Source organism: Pan paniscus, chromosome 13 (assembly GCF_029289425.2).
Source record: "Pan paniscus chromosome 13, NHGRI_mPanPan1-v2.0_pri, whole genome shotgun sequence".
In the NCBI taxonomy this organism is placed as follows: domain Eukaryota; kingdom Metazoa; phylum Chordata; class Mammalia; order Primates; family Hominidae; genus Pan; species Pan paniscus.
Window position 1 is genome coordinate 107,751,501 of NC_073262.2, and position 22,803 is coordinate 107,774,303.

The window sequence follows — 22,803 nt, forward strand, 5'->3', positions numbered from 1 at the left end:
TTAGTTAGCTTTTGTCGCATAATAAATAGTCATATTTTTTCAGTAATATACACATCAATAAGCCTTTATTTTTCTCATAGCTCTGTGTGGGGGAGCTGGGGTGTGGGTAGGATTCTGATTCAGGCTGGTGTCTCTTGATCCCACTGTAACTCTGCAGATCTGAGTGTGCTGCACTTCTTTCTCCTGCTCCTTGGATCAGCAGGCTAGCTGGCGCATGTCCCTCTCATGCCTCGAGCTGTCAGAGGGCCAGCGGCAGTGGGTGAATCCGCGGGCTCCAAACTAGCACACTGTCACCCCACACATAGGCCACTGGTCAAAGCAAGTCATATGGCTGAGTCCAAGGTTGAGCAGTAGAAAACACACTCCACCCACGATGAAGTTATGGCAAAGATGTAGATACAGAGAAGGGTAAAGAATTGAGTCCCATCACTCCGTCTATAAAACTGGCTCAGAAATACCTAAGCAGGATCAAAAGCGAAATAGTAGTAATAGCAACAACAACAATAGCAATGAACATTTATTGTGCTTAGTATATGCTGGACACTAGGATAGGTGTTTTATATGGGTTATCTAACTTTATTCACATTTACATTGGATTATTTTCAGTCCATTTTATCAAAGTGGAAATTACAGATTAGACCCTTTAGTGCCTTTCCTGTGGTCAGATAGCCAGGAATTACTTTAAGATTTGAATCCAGGCAGTCTGACTCCAGAACCTGCGTTATGCTGCACTGAAATGAAGCTCTTCCATATGATCCATTCATGTTCCTAGAGAGCAGGGCCCGTTCACCTGGAGGTGTCTTGTGTGGTGCTATCATCCTTAGCCAAGCCATCTAAATATGTGCTAGGTTTGAGGATGAGTTCTTGGTCATGTTTGTGGATACCAGCTTGAAATTAGTCTTCTTATTCCTAATGACAGCTCTATTTGCAGAATTTATTCCAAGTAAAATTGAAACTGAGATGACTTTTTGGAAATTAAAAGCAAACATCTTAGCTTTTTTATGGGCAATAACTTAAGCTCAAGCAGATATTGGCGAGCAGGTTCAATATGTATATCCATGTTTGTGTAAGTGAGCATCTCCTTACCTAAGCAGTTTCTAACAGTCCTGTTTCTTGCAGAAAGATTTCACTTTCCATTTATGTAAATTTCTTTCCTGACACTGGTCTGCTGAGTCAGACAATCACACCATTAAAAACCACTGGACAGCATATTTATAGCTGATCTTAAACAGTAAGAGGCATCAGTCATGAACTTAGCCTTCTTGTGAATGTTTAGTATCCATTTGTCTTGTTTACCTTTTGCAGTGTAAAGGGTAGAGGCCTGAGATTTGTTCACAAAAAATCTGATTAACCAGGGAAAAAAAAGTGTTTTTCCATTCTCCTACTGTTGTTCCAGTAATCCACTGTTATTCCTCGGAAAATTGCCACCCATTCTGTGATTCAGGATTCTGTCTTAGGAAAATTGTTTTGAGACTTTGTTCCTGTCCCTGTTGAGAGGATACACATGTAACAGACTACAGTGTCTCTGGGGCAGAGGAGAGATCAGCACTGGGAACATCTTTGTCTCAGCATTTGGCCCTAGGTTTTTACCCGGAATCAACAAAATAATCTTTCAACCAGAGCGCAATCTTTTTCTCCTCGCCCTTCATACCACTAATTAGTTCTCAAGGTGTTTTTCCCTTTAGGGAAGGTGGATTTTTTGAAAACTAAACTACTTTGAAAGATAGGACCAAATTCTTCCTGTGCATTCTGTGTGCTGGATTCTCCTGGGGGCTTCCATTGGTCTAAACAAAGATAGGCTACTTCTTGCCAGATGTAAAACCCCTGAATAACTCGACTCTAATTGAGGGCATTGCTTTGTTTTGTTTTGTTTTGTTTTGTTTTGTTTTCCTTAACTCTCAGTCTACTGCTTTCCATCATGTCATCTCTTGTTTGAATTATTTCTAATAGAGGATGTAAATCTCTATTTGGAAACAAGAGCAGCCAGCTACTCTAGGACGCCCTCTTGGAAGTGAGTCCCTGACTCATTCTAAAAACCAACAGAACAATAATTCTACCCTGCTCAGAATTATCCAAATGCTTAATCTCAACTTGATATTTAACTTCAAGTCTGTACATTAAGAAATAAAGCCCAGAAACTCTTCTGTGCATGCATCAGGCTGCACCACTTTTGATTACAGGCTGATTTGTCACATGGAGCTCTTCATAGGCCCCTCTGAAGCATAACTTGTAGCTATGCCTCTTAGTGTACTATATGGCCATTGACCATAACAGCAGAATATTGCTTCTTAGAGTATTGATGCCAATGTGCCTAAGCACTAGCATGCATTACATGTTTGTGGTTTCATTTAGTTACTGTCTTTCTTCCTGGGCGTTTGCCCCTGACATACAGTGTAGTTGCTTCTAGAACTAAAATATACTAAATACAAGCATATATGTCAACTGCTTCTGAAAGAATTATGAGCAGAATGAAGTTATGACATCCATGAGAATGATTTTCTAAAATTTTGCTTTTGTGGTTGGAATTTATGTGGTAGTGCTGTTGCTGTTCAATAAAAAGAAGTATCAGCTCTGTTGCAGTTAGAAAAAATACCTTTCCCTAAATCCACATCAAAATTTCCCTAAATCCACATCAAAATTTGCGTTTTATTTTGTCCAGGAAAGCACAAATGAAGTCTAAATGATCAGTCTGAAGATGTTAGATATTTTTATGTTCATTTGCTAAACATTTTAAATTCATTTTGAGATCAGTGGTTTTTCTTTGCTTTGCTTTTCATGTACCATATTAACAGAAAATTTTTAGTAAAAATTTTTACATCTATTGACTACACTTCCTTAAGTTGCTTGTTTTGCTACCTTAAAGAATTACTTTAAAAATGTATACATAACTAGAATAGTGCTTTTTTTAAAGTTAGGTAAGATTTTGTAAGAACACACTGTAGTGTGAATGAAAGTCCCATGAAGTCTGTTGTACCAGTTCTGAATGGTGTTTTTGACTTCAATATGCTGACTTTGGGAGTGGTATGTCTCCTATTGAAACTTTGAAATAATAAGGTAAAAATTCAAATTTAAAGGAATTTTTGCTAAAGGAAGAATGTCATATATCAGGTAGATTGTTTAGGGGCTGCTAAATAGAGAGAATACATTTAAGACTATCAGTTATTCTCTAGAAAATTAATTAGCCAGGTTTGTGCTTAATAAATTCTCTTGATGGTGAAGAAATTAAGCGAAAGAAAAATGCCTGACATGGCTAATTGTAAATGTATGCACTCAGAATATGAAATAGACATAATTGAAGTAATTTGATTCTTGTGTGCTTAGGAAATTTGGGATTCTCCTTCTGAAGGATGCAGGATTTCATAATCGGCACTGTTTAGTAATGGGCAAAAGAAAGAATTTGGACTAATACAAGCAATCACGATATTTTTAAATGACTAAACTCTAAATTTTTGGAGAGAAAATGCACATCTCTAGAATATCCAGAAACATGGCGCTTGATCCTGAATCTCCGTGTCTCATTGTCATGTGAGACATTTAACAGCATCATTATTTAACAGCATCATCATTTAACAGCATCATCATTTAACAGCATCATCATTTAACAGCATCATCATTTAACAGCATCATCATTTAACAGCATCCAAACTGCTGAACTCCAGTAGGAGCTCCCAGCGTGACTAATTTCCACCCCCATCTCTGCCGGTATCTATAAATCATGTGATAGATCTATAATTAATGAATTCAAAGGAAGATAAAAGGGACAGCTTTTTAAGGAAAACTAATGTTAAATGATTTCTTCAACTGGCCATTTTTCTTAAAATTTATAATGTTTTCTACTGGTGGGAGAACCTTGAGGATCCTTACTGGTAGTCAGTGACTTCTAAGCTGTTACCTCTGGCAAAAGGACCAGATAATGTGAGTATGTCAAAATGCTATTGAAAATCCTCAAATGTAAGAAGCCAAACACTAACATTTTATTTCTAACCACAAAGATGTGATACATTTTAAGGACTTTAAAAGCAGGAACTTTGCCTGGAAATATACATAAATTCATAATCACTATATATCCAATAAGAATTTGACCTTAAAAAAGGAAGTTATTAATTTAAGCCTAGGAAAAATACATTTTAGCTAATTTTCCATTTTAAAAAAATCTGAAAATGTTAGCATATGTTAATTCACATAGTCAGGCTTATTTATGAATTTTCTACCATAGTAACTATTAAAATGTAATATAACATTACTTTTAAAATCTCAAAGTAGCTGGCACAGTAATGGGCACCTGTATTTTCAACTAAGCAGGAGGATCACTTGAGCTCAGGAGTTCCAGACTGTAATGCAGTATAATCGTGCCTGTGAATAGTCACTGTGCTCTAGGCCTGGGCAACACAGCGAGACCCCATCTCTTTTTTTAAAAAAATCCCATAATTCCAGCATCTATCATTGTTTTTTCTTGCTGATCTTCATCACTTTTGCATTTTTATTTCATGAATGGAAATGCAAACAGGAAATAAATTTACATGTACACTATACTGAATAAAATTTTGGAATGCTACAACATTTTGATGTGTATTTTGGACTCCGTGATTGTCTCAGTGGGCTTGAAAAAATTTAAGGGTTGATATTCCTAATGAAAAAGGAAATTATAATCTACAAAAGTTGATATAGCATGGTAATGATGCTTTGGCTCTGAAAATAGTAACTTTCCCCTGAAAAGCTATATTCGTCTTCATTATGGGTACCTGTAGGCCATATATATGTATACACACACACACACGTAAGACCAGTCACTAGGAAAATGGACACAAACCAGAATGCTCAAATAAAACTCTGACCACAGTATGAACTCTGCATACATATACACACATGTTTTTGTTCTAGCATTCTGGTTGTACCCATTTTTCTAGTGACTGGTTTTAAGCAATCTCAGTATAAGCAAGTGCCAAGTGCATAAAAACCACCACCAAGAAGTAAATCAATAAGATAAGTATGTTGAAATGGCTTCCGAAATTCTAACCTAGTTAGGCATTCATGCAAATTATTCTTAATTCATATATAACATATATGCTTTGACAAGCTTCTTTTTAATCTGGTTTTCTAGGCCAAAGTAAATTAAGAGCAGAAAATCAGGAAGGAGATAGGAAAGGATGGAGAAGAAACTGGAATGACAGGAAAGAAAAAAGTGTAAAACAAGCACAGAATGTTATTATTGTATGGTACACCAGAGAATATTTCTGATGGTTTGAAGTCAGTATTTCTCAAACTTTCTTGCAGAAGAAATTATAAGATTCAATGTGGCCATAGTAAAGGCCATAAGTTGCAGTATATCTGTTTATGCCCCATATTTTTCCAGAATGATTTTAAAATGAAAAGATGTATAATACATTTTGAAAGCATTATTTCAGAATGGTTTATGCATATGTTAATTCGTATAGTCAGGCTTATTACAATAAGCCTGACCAACATGGTGAAACCCCATCTCTGCTAAAAATACAAAAACTAGCCGGGCATGATGGTACGCACCTGTAATCCCAGCTACTTGGGAGGCTGAGGCAGGAGAATTGCTTGAACCAGGGAGGCGGAGGTTGCAATGAGCCGAGATCATACCATTGCACTCCAGCCGGAGCAACAAGAGCGAGAGACTCTGTCTCAAAAATAAATAAATAAATAAATAAATAAATAAATAAATAAATAAAAGCTTCATATGCCCACAGGTGATTTGCTGCTGGGACTTCATTGGTTTGTTACATAGAAATGGAGTGAGGTTCTTAAGACAATAACTGAATTACATAAATTTAAATTTTACAATTTCTGAACAAGTAGAGATAGGGGCAGTATACAGAACGTAATCAAACTTTTTTTTTTCTGGAATTCTGAAGGTTCTCTGAATATGCCCTGGCATATTCAAGACAGCTTAGGTTCGTGAATCTCTCATAGTTACAATTTGTAGATGAAACTTAACACCAGGACCAAAACACCTGACTGATTTAATTTAGCAAGCACTTCTTGAACATTTAGAGTGAGTTAGGCAACAGCGTATAGTGGACTAGACACCGCATACTTAAAATTACCCATTCTATAATCTAGGAAGGTAGTAATACAATACATTAAATTTATAAACAACACTAATATGATAAGAGCTATGATAGGCAAATGTGAGAAGTATCGTGGGTGTTGAGATGATGGAGCATTTAATTCTGTCTGGGGAGAAAACTATGAAAGGAAGGCAATTGCGAGGCTTGCTTGGGGTGAGGAGTAAGTAGACTTTGAAGAGGTGAGCAGGAATGCAAAGGGCATTTTGGGCAGAAGAAAGAATATGGGCAAAGTCACCAAGGTATGTACACCAAAGTACAGTCTGTTGTGCCTGGAAAATAGAGGTCTTATTTGGGAAGAATGGACCTCTTCACATAAGCTGAAATGATGTGAAACATATACTAACTTTTTTGTTTTAACAACTGTACTTTAAAAATCTTGATTCATTCTTGCCCTTCCATTGCAATTGTTTTTAAATGAAGGTAAATGATTTCAATCTGGAATACAAGGTTCTTTTCTTAGTTTAGGGTTTTGGGTTTTTTGGGGGGTTTGATTTGTTTTTTCAAAAAATGCAGTAGACAGATGTTGTTATAGAGTGATTGTAGGGCCCTGAGAAGGATTCGTTGAGGATAATTCTCTCCCTCAGTCAGGTGCCATCTTGCCTGGAGTCCAGCCCTATTCCAGGGAACATCTGCTCTGCAACCTGAAGTCAAGCTTTGGGGTTTGGGACCTGGGTGTTGATAATATCCCAGGAGGCCGTACCAAGGGCCCCGTTAGAAGCATGCAGAGGCAGAAGCCAACATCTGGTCATGATTAATCCTCTCAACACCCTGGACTAATGTGGACTGGCCTTGGGCCACAGCCAGCTACCCCTGGGAAAGCCAGCCCACTTTCTCATGCTTCTCTCATATTCTTCAGTGGCTAGTTCAGTTCTTTGCCTTGGCTTTCTTACTTTTCTTCTGTATTCATTAGAATTTTAGAGGTAACAGGGCAGTTGGGGGGAGGGTTTAACAAAAAATTTGCCAAGCCAGGTGGATTAAGCCACACAACATTGCCAGCAATCATGGCAGAGGAAGTACCCAGGCACCAGTGAATATACCACAGGGGATGAACTGCAAGGTCATTGCACCCCCCAGCAATCATAAATATGCTTTAGAGGACACATGGAGTAGCCTACAGCATACGTAACGACCCCTCACTCCAAAGAATTATCTGGCCCAAAAGTACAATTGTGGAAAGACCCTGGTGTAAATATTTTTTTTTCAAAAATGAGTATCTGTAGCTTTTATTAGATTCTCAAAGGAGTCTAAGAACCCATAAAGGCTAAAAATCACTAGCAGATTGTTTGAAAACATGGGCTGCAGAGTGACCCAGACCTAGTTCACATCTGCTTTTAGAAACATGACTTGTAATAATTCATTTAACCTCTCTGACTGCAATTTCTTCTTTTATAAAATGGGGGCAGCAATCTCAAATATACAGGGTTTCTATAAGGAGTAAATTGTCTGCTACATGTAAAGGGTTTAGCATGATGCACAGAGTAGAAACTCTTTGTCATTAATATAGTGCCTTTAATAATCTCTAAAAGTCTGAATGTAGAAGCAACGTAGCATAAAGGATTCATGTCATTAACCTGAGAGATGAGGAGACCTGGCTATGACCATACCCTTTGACAAGTCACTTAATTTCTCTGAGCCTTCATCTTTACATCTCCTAAATAGCAGAGAGTAGCATTTATATCACAGGGTTGCTGTAAGAAATGAACGGACAAATATATGCAAAAGACATGCTCAAGGACTAGCCTACATTAGGTGTTCAGTAAAAGGGAGATGTCATACTCAAAGGTCTTGTCTCCTGGTCCTCTGTGCGTCCTACTGTGATAGGACCAGCTAAAGCTGATGAGATTGAAACCATGCCAGGACATGGAGAAGACCTAACCTCATACCAGGTTTTTTCGTTCTAAAGTGCACTGAAGAAGTTACATTTTGTCTTTACTGTGTCCTCCTGATTCTTTTTAATATGTTTTCCTTCCCTTTGGGAATTTCCTTTACTCCTTTCTAGCTTGAGGATGGAGTTGGTTATGGGGGGATGCCAGAAGCGGGGAACATAATTGAAGTATTTTTGCTTAGGAGTCTGATGGGAGTAACAGAGGAAGAAAAAGGGGTGAGAAAGAGAGAGAGAGAGAGAGAGAGTGTGTGTGTGTGTGTGTGTGTGTGTGAATATTGCAAGCATAACCCAGATGAAATAAATATCCTAGAATTACCAAGTAACATCCTTGAATATTTGAATTCATTTATGTAAAGTCAATTGAAAGTTAATATTCTCATGCCTAAATATTTACTAGAATTTAATATTAATTTTAAAAACCATAAAAAGCTAATTTTCTTTGTCCAAATTATTCCAAAGCAAATGGGACATACACAATTTTGAGAGAGATTTGATGAGTTTTTGAATAATGAGCTCCTCATTGAATCAACTTCATTTTAGGTCAAGACTGGACATAGACGTGCATGTATGGATGTCTAGCTAAGTAGGTAGGCAGCCTTTTTTTTTTTTTCCCCCTCCTCTGGGTTGCTCTGCTATGCCCCTGCACAGTTTCCTGTCTCCATATCTTCTGTTGTGTGTCTTGATTTTATATTGTCTTCCCTTCCAGGAGATATCTGGTAGCATATTGTCCTCTCTGGTTCTGAAAGTCTTTTTTTTCTTGAAGCATTACCCCTTTAGGGGCTTGTCATTGTCATCTATGTAGAATATAGAATGGTTTGGTGAATAGGGACGCTGTGGAATTCAGAACTTGGGCTATTCTGTTCCAATTCTGACCTTAACTAGCTGAACAAGTCTAATATCTGTGGAAGTGCCTTTTCCTAATAGGTGTTCGATAAATGGTTTCTCATCCTCTTTGGGCATCACATTATTCATCTGTAAACGGAAGAGGTTGGACGAGATGACCTCTAAGGACCCTTCCAGCTCTAAATTCAGTGATTATATTCTAAATGTTAGGACAACATGGTGCTTACTGGCATCGCCATTAATGAAATTACACATCATTTATCTTATAAAGAAAAAGCACACACCAATAACAACAGACCAGCCAAGCCTGACAGTGAGAGTGTGTGGATTTTTATTGCACCCACAACTCTCTGGTGATGCTTGTGATGAATGTGAATGTCTTTGAGAAAAAATTTCAGCTGCCCTGAGGTGACCTGAACTGTCTTTTTGTTTGGGACTTGGTTACAGGAAACATGCCCTACTTCAGTGTCATTCTGCATGCTTGAGATTTAGAATGTAACTGAAAATAAAAAAATAAAAAATAAAAAGTTTGTGCTTAATAACTGTGGATAGATTTTACCAAAAGTTCTCCTATCTTCTTGTCTGTTTTCTACCTCTTCACTCTGACGTTGTCTCATACTTCACCGAAAAGGTTCACAAGAGATTACCAGGTGGGATCTCACTCATATTTCCTTCCCTCCATCTCTAGAGGTTCCCATAAAGCTTCCATCTTTATCTTGTTTCTTCCTGTCGTAGCAGATGAGGTGTCCTGCCAAGACAAAGCACTGCAAAATCTCAACATTTCCTGTTAACCTCATTTCCTGTTAACAGGACTAGGACCAGGAACTGGATTCAACTCTTCTGCTTCCTCCTCGTCTTTAAAAACCACACATCAGTCTCCAGTCATCCTAAAACGATTTTTAGTAACAAGATTCAGCCCAATAGTTCTCCTTTCTTATATGACAATAGAGCAGAAACATTTCTCCAGTTGTATCTCACATCACATAACGAAACCATTCAGGGTGTTTTTGTTGTTTCCCCCCACCTTTTTTTTTTTTTTTTTTTTTGGAGTTGGAGTTTCGCTATTGTTGCCCAGGTTGGAGTGCAGTGGCGCCATCTTGCCTCACTGCAACCTCCGCCTCCTCGGTTCAAGCGATTCTCCTGCCTCAGCCTCCCGAGTAGCTGGGATTACAGGCATGCACCACCGCGCCCAGTTATTTTTGTATTTTAAGTAGAGACGGGGTTTCTCCATGTTGGTCAGACTGGTCTCGAACTCCTGACCTCAGGAGATCCGCCCACCTCGGCCTCCCAGAGTGCTGGGGTTACAGGTGTGAGCCATCTTGCCCAGCCCGTCATATCCCATTTCATGTAGCCTTATGCTTTTTTGTGCCTCACTCAAAATTGGATAACAGAAATGAAGAGATTTCTTTCTTGTTTGGCCTTTCCTGTAAATCTCATTTCCAGACTTGCTTCAAATTAGGGTAAAGGTTAAGTGAAATGGGAAAACAAGAGGAAGGCAGGGGACATTAAGCTCTGAGGAGGCGGTCCACTTAAACGGTTTACATCTCTGACTTGTCGCCTTTGTCTATTGATCCCATTACCCTGCCATCTCCATTTCTTCCCCGAGTGGGTGTGTCCTCCTATGGGCGGCCCCTGCAATCCCACGTGGCTAGCACCCTCTCCAGCAGGCGGCGTGGGCAGTGTGTCTTCACCAGTGCATTGGCTCTGGGGAACAGCAGCTCTCACCATGCCCTCCCTTTTCTCCACTATCAGCAGAGGGACTTCCTCGGGCCATCTGCTACTGCATTAGTCTGAGTTTAACGACCCGTCCGCACAGTTTCCCTCCCAAAGCTGTCTGGTTGGTTTCTATTGTTCATTGTGTGTGTCTGGCTATCTCATTTCTTTTTTTTTTTCTTTTACTTTTTTTTTCTTTTACATTTCATTCTGTTAATTTGACCACAAATCCCAGATACTTCTCACCACTAGAACTCTTTAATATTTTCCTTTCCCTATTTTTGTGTTGCGCAGTTGTAGTCTAGAGACAAGAAACAAAGGGAATTGTCGTGGAAGAACTAAAGAGTCAAGATTCATGGAAACCTTTGACTCACTTTCGTGGCCTGGAACAAGTTACATTTTGTGCCTCAGTTTCCTTTTCTGTAAAATGTTTCTGAAAATATAAATCTTAAATTCTTAGGTTCTGTGAGAATCACTAGAGGTAATTTATGGAAGAATTCTCTGTAAGGGTAAACTGTTACACACCTGCTGTTAATTCTGTTGACTTTATTAGCAGCAGCAGCAGCAGCAGCATGATAACATTCGTAATCACAGCTGTGCCTTATAGCAAGCACTTTCTACCTGAGTGTAGAATAGGTAGAGAGCATGTCCCCTGAGTCTGGCTGTCAACATTTCAAGCGTCTTTGCTCCTGGGCTGCCTTTGGGGAAATGCACTGTGGTCCCTTCAAGTTCTGTTCTAGGCAGAGCAGGCATCCCAGTGTGTCAGCCACTGATCTAGGCCTCTGCTTATGAGGGACTTCTGGCTGGAGATGGTCAGTGCCTCATTCACTCAAAAGTGAATGAGACCACAGTCTGGGCTGTGTATTCATATGCCGAGGTTCTTTGTGCTTTGTAGTAAGTGGTATTTCTTCCTGAAGATGCTGGTTGAAAGTACTCATTCATCAGAGCCTCTTCGAAAAAACCTTGACAATTCTTTTTGTCAAGCTTTTCCACCAGAAGATATCAGGGCGAATTGGCCCTTTTCTACACACCTCTGTGTTCTTTGGCAGACGAGCAACTTTGTGGTTGTGTTAGACAAAATTATGTGGTTTTTTTTTTTTAGTACTGTTCAGTAGAGCTAGCAATGATATCAGGAGATACATTACTACTGTCAAGCACACAGCATTTATGCATGATACCTCTTTGTGCCTGAAAAGGCAAATTCTCCTTTCAAGAGTTGTGACTACCTCCTTTGGTTTCCAAACCCCCTTCCCTTGAGTCAACAACATGGTCTCTGCCAGAGCAAATAGCAGAATCAGGTCAGATTAGCATGCTTGCCAAAGATTTAGGTAAGAGGCATTATACAAATGTCTAAATTATTGCAGCTCAGGACTCTAAGATTTCTAAAAAATACTTTCACACAATTCATTATCACTGGTATTTGTGACTATTTGATAAGCTCCAGAGCCTTTTTCTGCCATGGAAAATAAATCACTTCTAACAGCTAGGTTTTTTTTTTTTTCTTTTTTTCATTTTTAAACTTGAACTTTTCCCCAAAACGCCACATGTCATCACCATACTTTTCTCTGTTGAATATTGTTTTTCTTTCTTCTGCCTTAGGATGGTCGTCTGCGAATGAATGACCAGCTGATTGCAGTTAATGGGGAATCTCTTTTGGGAAAGTCCAACCACGAAGCTATGGAAACACTTAGGCGGTCAATGTCCATGGAGGGAAACATCCGAGGGATGATCCAGTTGGTGATTCTGAGGAGGCCAGAGAGACCAGTGGAGGTGATGCAAATCCTGATTCTCCTCAGCCAGTTGCCCAAATTGCCACCAGAATATGCAGACTTCCATTCCTAGTATGGCAGCTAGATTCATATCGAGAAAATATGCCCCAGAAGGGCTTTGATGGGGAACAGGTGGTTGTGTATTTTAGGTATAATAGAAAGGTGTAAAAATGTGCATATAAAATAAGTCATTTATCAGATGTAACAGGTCTATAATTTCTAGTTTTTTCCCCCAGAAATTCCAAGAGCTCTGAACTTGTTCATAAACATCTTTATACACTTTTTTGGTTGATATGCTAGCAGTGTCCATACCTTAGAAAGTGTCTAATCACATGTGTACAATGTTTAATGTGGAGATCATTATAATGCAGTCAACTCTCTGTATTCTCTTCCATAATCTGCATATAAATAATACAGACCTGAGACTTAACGAATTTAACATTTGATTTATTAAACAAGCTGCTTGCTCGTGTTATTAAATAAATGGGAGTCTTGTTTTTTGAAATCTTTTATTATTTTTTATAAGTTTTTAAAAATATCAAGAATATTTTCACTTACACATGGAGTCTAAGTGTATGATAGCTTTAATAATAATATTCCTAACATTATACATATAAACATAAAAATACCTAAAACATTATTTTCTCTTATATGAAGAATAATTATTAAATGCTCATAAAATAATTTTAGAAAAAGCTAAGAAGAAAAAGTTAATAGTACTGAAAGTTAAGAAAAACATCAGCAAATCACACATTTTGTCATATCAGGATATTCTCTAAGGCCAAATTGTGTTTGTGTAATAAAATAATATAGAAAATTTAAAAAACTATTTAAAAAGCTAATATAAAGTACTAGTTTTAATAAAGAGTTCAGCTTAATAATTGAAAAATGAAAGCTTTATCAAGTTAATCAAGAGTTAATGGTAGTGGGGCTCATTGTAGTTAAAAGCTTCAGCTCTGGAGTTTCAAATTGCTTGGGTTTCAATCCTAGATTTGCTATTTCCTGGCTATGTAAGTACATACATAATTTAGTGCTCGGTATTCATAGATGACAGATATTGTTGTCTGTTTTATCCCTTAATGTGTCCTTGGTTTCCACATGTAGTAGATGCTTGATAAATATTGAGTGAATGAAAATGTCACATCTGAGACTTACTTCATCTCAGAGAGTAAACTTGAGTAGTAAAGTTATATACTCTTACTTTATTCTATTATCAGCTACTGGCAAGGAGTAGCTATACCTTTTATACTCTCCTTTATATAAGCTCGTAGATGTTAAATAAATTTAAATTGGCCAGTTACTGGAGACTAAATATAATGAACTTATTTTCAACATTTGTGTCTGCTTAAGTGACAGTGTTCCATAAATATTTAATGGGCTTTACTTATGTACCTAGTTATAACACCCTTATCTGCCACTTCCTGCCCTGAGAGAATTGGCCCCATCTGGTTTAGGATAGTTCTTACTCTAGAGCCCTAGGACTCCATGGAACCCGTTTATTGGAGAGAGTTGAAAGGATGGACTGCGAACGCCTGAGTCATCCCTTCTGTGCATCTGCATATCAGATCTCCCTTAAGACTTTTTAAACAAAGATACCTCAACTAATAGAAGAGTCTGGAAAAAACTGCTGTAGCATAACATACCTGTGCAGATAGCAAAAGTTAAAAAAGAAATGACAATGGTTCTAAAAGAGTTAGTAGATGACAGTAGATAGGCGTTATATATTTTGGCTCATCGAGTTGGCACACTTTACTATTTGCATTCCCCTTTACTGCAGGTATTTTCATTTTAATTCTCACACTCTGGGGTAGATTGGCGTTATTCCATCAGAAGAAAGTATGAAACTCTCATTTGTTGCCCGCCATCAGAAGTGCCATGTTAATGTAGATCACCAGGGAATTGATCAAGAATAAGAACTGGGTCAAAAAGCAATTTCTATGAGGACGTTTAAACAAGATCCATTTTTAGTTTCCCTAATATTTACATGCTTTCCATGGGGAATGAGCAGGCACTTGACTCTCGGCTACTGAGCATCTCTGCGGTACCCATGAAGATTAAAGAGCATTATTTCTTATAAAGACAGAAGACTAATGTACAGTTTATCTTTATTAAATTGAAAAAAATTGCAACTATTTGATCTTCAAATCTGTGTTTCACTGTGTCAGAGCATATTTTGTGTGCTCATGTTTTTGCTGTATTCTCTGGTGGAACAGCACTTGCCCTCCAGTACAATAAAAAGTATCCATAACCTAGAAAAAGGTCTCAGCACTGTTGATACATTCAGGCAAATCAATTAGTTAGATTTGCCAGGAATACCAAAATGGTTGCTTGAACATTATATTGATATCTCAAAAATTGAAGAAGCTACTTAAGAAAAGTCAAAATATATAGTTGTTGGGATTTTTCCCGCATTACCCAGATGTACAAGATATGTAAACAGTTTTGATGAGGACCTTGTGAAGAATACATAATGAGCCCTTGATTGAATCAAAATCGTTTTAAACAGAAACATATTTTTCAAAGGATGAGCTTGAGGTTCAATTGTAATTCTATTTGAGCCTAGAGACTTGGTATTAAAAAATGGGTTATGACCTGATTTTGTTTTTCCTTTCCCCAAAACATTTCCCTCCCTGCTGCCAGCTCATCGTGGCAAAAGCAGAATATGTTTAAAAATCCATTATATTTTTTATTGGCTGGGACACTAATGGAGGGCTCTGCGACGGCTCTATTTTACAGGCTGAATACTTTAATTAGGCTGGTTACTGATCAGTTGTTGGGATATCGATTGTGTCATTTATCAAAGAGCTGGGGAAGCAGAAAAAAATTTTTTGTTCTTGTTGTTATTGTTAAATCAAAGCACAAGGCTGAGCAAAGCAAGCCCTAGCTCTCTTTCCTGCTGCAGCTCCAGCTTTAATTTAGGACTAGCTTGCCTCCTATACCAGGCTCAGTTTGACTAGCAGTTCAGAAGAAAGGGTAATACACTGAGTGTGGGAAAAGTGTTACAAGGCTTGACAAAAACCTAAAGGACCTTCAGCAGCTGAAAACATTTTAATTATTAAGAATGCATAAATGGAATGTTTTAGATATTTTGTGTGACTAGCTTGACACTGAATTTTTATAACCAAAGAGGAAAATATAAATCCAATGCTTTGTTTTAGCCGAATGCTATACTCAGAAGAGCTCTGGGAATCAGATGGGTGCTGCTGTTTGTGGTACATTCTTCTCACAAATGGTCAAGGGAACAGCCATGAGATGGCTTCCAAATCATTTACCTCCTTAAAATCTGTCATTGAGACAAATAATACGAACAAGAGCATACCCTAATTCTCTTTGCTCCAACCTTTTTGAAAAAAAAAATAGTTAAGAGTTCTCTATAATCAGCCTCCTCCAACAATTCCTTCTTCAGCACCTGTGGAAGATGGATCGTAGGGGTGTTACTCTGGATACAGCAGTTTTCAGAAAACTGTGAATGTGTTTACAGACTAAAAATCAAAATAGGAAGGGGAAATACAGGGGGGGGAAACCCTCAGGAGAACTGCTGTCTGGCGTCACAGCGGTTTGATTTAGCTCCTGGCCAAAGACCTAGTATCTGCACAGAGACACACTGGTGGTATTTCAGAGGCGAACCTGCTTGAATTCTGACTTGTCCTAGAGCATATGCACTTAGGCGCAGAGAGAGAGAGGAACCAGCTGGTTGGCAGAGAAACACCCTTGGCATGAACTGTATTCTTGTGTTGACACTGCCACAAGCTGTATTCCCCAGATGGAAGAAAATTTGAAAGAAGCCAGTTATAAGTGGGAAAAGAGAATAATAAAGTTAATCCTCTTTTGTGTTGGCTATCAGCACTCCTAATCCTTAGCACCACAGTGTCAGTACTTTTTATTTTAGACTCAAAGATGTTTTCACTGATAGGGCCATTTTGAGTTTCCACAGTTGAGGACTTAAGTGTAATAGACTCTTGAAAGACTATTCATACAGCGATCATTCTTTCACTTTGCTTCAACTGACCAAGTTGGAACATATTAAAAATGCAAATGTAATTTTTACTTTTATCTCTTAGGATCCTGCAGAGTGTGGGGCATTTTCCAAGCCATGCTTTGAGAACTGTCAAAATGCTGTAACCACCTCTAGGCGAAATGATAATAGTATCCTGCATCCACTTGGCACTTACAGTCCACAAGACAAACAGAAAGGTAAGAGTCTATTCATTTTATCCACTGCAAATGGAGTGAGAAAACACAAAAGTGTCTTTTTATCTAAAAAAAAAAAAAAAAGAGTAAAGGGGAGTTAATTAGACTAAGTGCAGACTTTGTTACTCGGAGTCACAAACACTGAGAGAGTGGGGGGAGAGCTGAGTCAGAACTTGTGAATCAGATTCCTGGCAATGTCTCTAGTTTAAGTGACACTTTCTGTGCTTGCTGCCCCAAACATGGAGGGTTATATATAAAACAAACGATCACTGGAGAATCAAAGATGGCAAACTGTTATTTTTTAAGCTCTTCTAATACTGGAAGTTACCAAGTATAAATAAATAACTACCAAAATTTTAAAATGTATGGATTTATAATCCATAAAATGGTCATAGCGTGATTCACAGATGATCCTCGATTCTAATATGAGTATGATAAATGGATGAATATCCTAACCTGAAACCATCTCGTGATGGTTGGAATGTTCTTGTTATTGTCTTGCTACACTGTTTTGCCTTATTATCTAATGTGGATCCCATTTCTAGCTGACTCCAGATGTAAAAAAATCTGGGTTTTCCTCTTTGTCTTTTAAAAAATATACTTCAGGTCACCAAGAAAATTGTTTTATCTCCCTGTATCTCTTTTCTTTAATAACTTGAATTTTTTATTACAAAAACAATACATATTCATTGCAGAAAATTCAGAGAAAAGAAATAAAAAGAAAATTTAATTTTACTTATACTTCTATCAAAGATCCTAATCAGTAACATTTTATGTATATCTTTCAGGACTTTTTAATGAAAATATTTTATACAAAAAATGAAATAATGAAATGTATGTAATGTTTAGGAAATTTCTTTTTAAAATTAATAGCACATTATATGCCTCTTAGTCATTGAATATTCTTCTACAATATCACATTCAGTAGTTGCATAGTGTCTTTTGAAGGTAAGTATCATATATTATGTAATCAGTCCCTATATTTTGAACACTTAAGATGTTATCATAATTTAACTATGTGGAAAGAAGTTCCAAGCTGTGAAATTACTCCATCATAACATACTTGTAAATCTGAGGTGGCTCTAGAATTAAATTGTCTCATTAGAATGGGATGTTGTTTTTTCCACAGAATTCCTCCATTTTAGCAAGAGTAGTAGCAACAGCTGCTATCATTTATTAAGTGTTTACTGTCTGTTAGATACTGTGTTGAGCAATTTGCATGCAGACTCAAAGTGGATAATATTATCTTCATTTTACAAATGAAGGTCTAGAAAGTCAGAGAGAGTAAATAATTTACTCACAAATGCATATTTGATACATGCACAGTCTGGATTCAATTCCTGTCTCCCTGTCTTCAGTTTGTCTTCCAAACCACAGCATGGGTCTGACTTATATTGGTCTCTTGAAACTATTGGAGTCCTTTCACCTACTGAGAATGCCCGTTAGAAGCTGACTTTAGACAGGGCGCAGTGGCTCACGCCTGTAATCCCAGCACTTTGGGAGGCCGAGGCAGGCAGATCACCTAAGGTCGGAAGTTCGAGACCAGCCAGGCCAACATGGCAAAATCCCATCTGTACTAAAAAAAAAAAAAAAATTAGTCTGATGTGATAGCACATGCCTGTAATCCCAGCTACTATGGGGGAAAAAAAAAAGAAGAAGAAGAAGCTGACTTTACTTAGTATACAGATCAAAAAAAAAAATACTCAGTGTGTCTTTTTTCATCTTAAAGAAATTATGGTGGCAGGCACCTGTAGTCCCAGCTACTCGGGAGGCTGAGGCAGGAGAATGGTGTAAACCCAGGAGGCGGAGCTTGCAGTGAGCCAAGATCGTGCCACTGTACTCTGGGCGACAGAGCAAGGAGACTCTGTTTCAAAGAAAAAAAAGAAATTAAAAATTTTCTTGACAGAATAAGATTGCCTTCTGAAATCTTAAACTGCAGTAGCAAAAGAGCCTGGGAAAGGAATGGCAAGTTTTCTGCAAAATAAAACAGTCTTCTTTCTACCTTATGATCACGAATCTGGACATCTGTATTAAAATATCTAGATTTGATATAACTTGATTGGCATTTAATTCTCTAGCAACGTGTGGCCCAGTGTCTGTCTAAGTCTAGAGTTTAATTCCTAGTTACACCAGTGACATCTAAATGAACACTAAGTACCTTTTGTTTTTAATGTCTATAAAATACAGTTATGTGCCACATAATGACATTTTGGTCAACAACAGACCACATATACCATGATGGTCCCGTAAGATTATAATGGAGCTGAAAAATTCCTAATGCTATACTATAATTTTTATCATCATTTTAGAGTACACTTCTACTCATTTTTTAAAAAAGGTAACTGTAAACAGCCTCAGGCAGTTCCTTTAGGAGATATCCAGAAGAAGGCATTGTTACCATAGGAAATGACAGCTCTGTGCCTGTTATTGCCCCTGAAGACCTTCCAGTGGGATAAGATATGAAGGGGGAAGACAGTGATATTGATGATCCTGATCCTATCTAGGCCTAGGCTAATGTGTGTTTGTGTCTCAGGTTTTACCAAAAAAGTTTAAAAGGTTAAAAGAAAAAGTATAATAGAAAAAGCTTATAGAATAAAGATATAAAGAAAAAATATGTTTCTACAGCTGTACAATGTGTTTGTGTTTTAAGCTGTTATTAAAAAGATTCAAAAAGTTAAATTAAAATTTATAAAGTAACAAAGTTACTGAGATTGAAGACAGAAAATATTTTTTAGAAATGTAGTGTAGCCTAAGTGCCTTGTGTCTGTAATGTCTATAGTAGTGTACAGTAGTGTTTTAGGCCTTCAGATTTACTCATCCTCACTCACTCACTCACCCAGAGCAACTGCCAGTCCTGCAAGCTCCATTCATGGTAAGTGTCCTATGCAGGTGTACCAATTTTTATCTTTTATACTGTATTTTCACTGTAGCTTTTCTGTTTACATACACAAATACCATTGTGTTGTAATTGCCTGTAGTATTCAGTAAATGCTATACAGGATTGTAGCCTAGGAGCAATAGGCTATACCACAGAGCTTACCAGAGTAAGCTAATCCTTCTAGGTTTGAGTAAGTACACTATGATGTTGATGCAAGGACAAAATTGCCTAACGAAGCTTTTCTCAGAATGTATCCTCCTTAAGTGACACAAGATGTATTTTCTGAAGACATTGAGATACTTAAGTAAATGGAATAATATCTCTGCAAAGAATAGCAAAGGCTAAACTAATGAAACCATAGAAGTAGTTAATGTGTAAGGATACATCCAGGAAAAAAAAAAATAAGAAAATCTCCACTCCAAGTGCATGCTAAAAATACAATACAATAATAATTTGGTTTGGAATTTCAATAGAATGTTCAGACTTTGTATATCTTCTGTAGAAATAGAGTCCTTTGGGCACAAGTGGCCTCAGACAACCACTGGGAGATTTTGTCTCTTCTTTTCTTCCCAGGACGTAGATTTAGTTAGAACAATTTTTACATCAGTGAAAAAAATATATAAATTAACTATCTACAAGTTTCCTGTTTCTCTTTCTTCCAAAGTGACTCCATTAAACATTATTTTTTCAAAAGTAGAGAAAATCTATTATTATATTTTCTTTGTGGATCTGTGCTACCATACTAGATTATAAAATTTAGGCCTATCAAAACACAGACTTATTACATTTTCATTGTTAGAGGCCAGTAGATGAAATTTTCTTACTTTTTATGTAAGCCTATTGATTTAGAGACCAAAAAATTATAGCAGAATATATAAACATGATGCTATAAAAGAGTATCATGGCCATCACCTCTTTGTAATATTAATGGCATTTTATATTTAGGGAACTATTGGGAGTTCCTGAGTTTCAGATCCATGTCAGGTGGTAACAGGCCACTAAGGCTTATAAAACCTGAATGTTGATTGCCACTACCAGTTTTTTTAAGGATCTTCTTTAGAAAAACAAGATTAACTTGACAAAATGTAATGTCTAGTGAGGAGAGGAGCTGTTACAGCCAAAACATTGACTTTTTTTTTTCTTTCCTTTTTCCTTTCCTTTGTATATTTAAGAATCCAATGTTGATATTCTGTGTTCCATTTATTTTTGTAATAATAGTACATACCACCCACAGTTCTTGGTTTTTATTTTTTGTATTCCTGTCAAGCTGTTACACAGAAAAAAGGCATTTTTAGAACTAATGTTTGTAGAAATCGTAATACCAAAAAATTCACATTTGTACTGAAGAATTGCTAGCAATGCCGGTAGTGAAATAAGTGTGGTGCTTCAAGATGGTAATAGGGATGGAGGCTGTGTCCCAGGGGCTTCCTATAAAATCCTGTTAAGCATTTGAATGGTAATGAAATGCACCAACACTGTATTTTCTGAGGAATCTTGCTGGCAGATCTTACCCTGGGCCGAGGAATAGCCTCATGCAGTTTGCCTCTGGTTAGCATTACCTCTCATTTCACTGCACTTGTCTCCCCCATATAGCTCTTCTCCTGCTTCTCCTCTTTCAGCTCAAGTGCACTCCTGTCTTAGGCACCCACTGCCCCCAAGTCTGCCCAGCATCACCCACTGGGTTAGGCCTTTCATCTCCATCTCAAATCAAATGTGGTGGTTCTGTGACCTGTCTCTCTGGATCCATATTCCCTGGGGTCCTCTGAGACACATCATAGTAGAATTATTTCTAATGTGTATCTTTCTGGGGACCAGCATGTATCTACCCCTCTATAGCATGTAAAGTACTACGTCTGGAATGACTATCCAAGATTGAATTATATGTTTCAATTTGGCTAATGTTTATTGGATACCTCCATTGTGCAGAATACACAATCAGGATTGGTGAATGCAGTAGTATTATTGTCCTTAAGAATAGTCTGAAGCAGGGGTCAAAAAACTTTGTCCTTAAAGTGCAAGACAGTAAATATTTCAGGTTTTGGACTGTAGGTCTCTGTCATCACTCAATTCTGCCATCGTAGAGCAGAAGCACTCATGGACAATACATAAACAAATAGGCATGGCTGTTCAGTAAAACTTTATTTGCAAAGGCAGGTGGCAAGCTGGTTTTGGACCAGGGCCATAGCTTGCTGACCTCTTGTCTAAAGTTACAATCTCTTTTACTCATTCTTTTCTGATGTGGCCTTGGTAGGATAGATCCCACAACACAAATAACAACAAAAGATGATAATTAAAAAGAAGAGCCATTTGGCCATCAATGAAGTAATGACTACAGGGAGTGCTGTGTCAACATTTACAGGCATAGATATATATGAAATGACCATCAAGAAGACCGTATCTCGTACACTCAATGAAATCCAGAAATATTATTATAGGAGATAAGAGTTCCAGACGTTTACACTGAAACAAGGGCTTAACAAAGGTGTTTGGGCCCAGAAGAAAATAAAAATTCCTTACAGCATCTGAATATGTTGTTTAAAAAATGTAACAAGGGGCCGGGTGTGGTGGCTTACGCCTGTAATCCCAGCACTTTGGGAGGCCAAGGCAGGCAGATCACGAGGTCAGGAGATCAAGATCATCCTGGCTAACACAGTGAAATCCCTTCTCTACTTAAAATACAAAAAATTAGCTGGGCTTGGTGGCAGGTGCCTGTAGTCCCAGCTACGCGGGAGGCTGAGGCAGGAGAATGGCTTGAACCCGGGAGGCCGAGTTTGCAGTGAGCCAAGATCGCACCGCTGCACTCCAGCCTGGGTGACAGAGTGAGACTCTGTCTCAAAAAAAGAAAAAAAAAAAAAGTAACAAGGATAGAGAGTCAACAAATAAGATACTTACCTCAACAAACAAGGTACTTACCTCTACACCGATCACCACTTTAAAAAAAAACACTGAAAAACACATAAACACATAAAGAACGATAAATGGTTCACATGAGTGTAATAAAAATTAAATTTAATGATTGTAATAAAACTAGCTAGAGAAGAGGCTGTAGAAGACATGGAAAAACGAGAAAGAGGAACACGAGGAGAAAGTTATCTACAGTCTAGTAAAAGAAATAGACATAGATAAATAGATAATAGCTTGATAGAACAATAAATACATACATAGTTCATTGCAAAAGTGGCATGTGATAAATGCTATCCAAGAATTACTTTACATAATATTAAGTAATAGATAAACCTAAAGTGTCACTGGATAGATAAAGACAGTGAAAGTCTATTTCCTGGTCCTGTCACTGCACAATGAGGTTTGGCAGCTGTGCTCCTTGCAGTGATTACAGGACCTAGGCTCCTTCCACTGGTGGCTGGGCACCTCGTCACCTGGCTTTCAGGTGATGTAGTTGGGGAAAGGAAGAGAGAGTGAGGAAGGTGC

General features: G+C 37.7%; 1 protein-coding gene across 3 annotated transcripts in view; it reads left to right on the forward strand.

The window, feature by feature from the left end:
• The window catches only part of PARD3B (par-3 family cell polarity regulator beta), a 1,074,947-nt gene that overhangs the window by 604,583 nt on the left and 447,561 nt on the right, over positions 1 to 22,803 (forward strand). For all 3 annotated transcript variants that reach the window (XM_003820781.6, XM_034954909.4, XM_008974231.5), the window contains 2 exons: positions 12,136 to 12,306; positions 16,367 to 16,499. In XM_003820781.6, the coding sequence (XP_003820829.3) occupies positions 12,136 to 12,306; positions 16,367 to 16,499 (304 nt within the window). The remainder of the gene's footprint in view (positions 1 to 12,135; positions 12,307 to 16,366; positions 16,500 to 22,803) is intronic.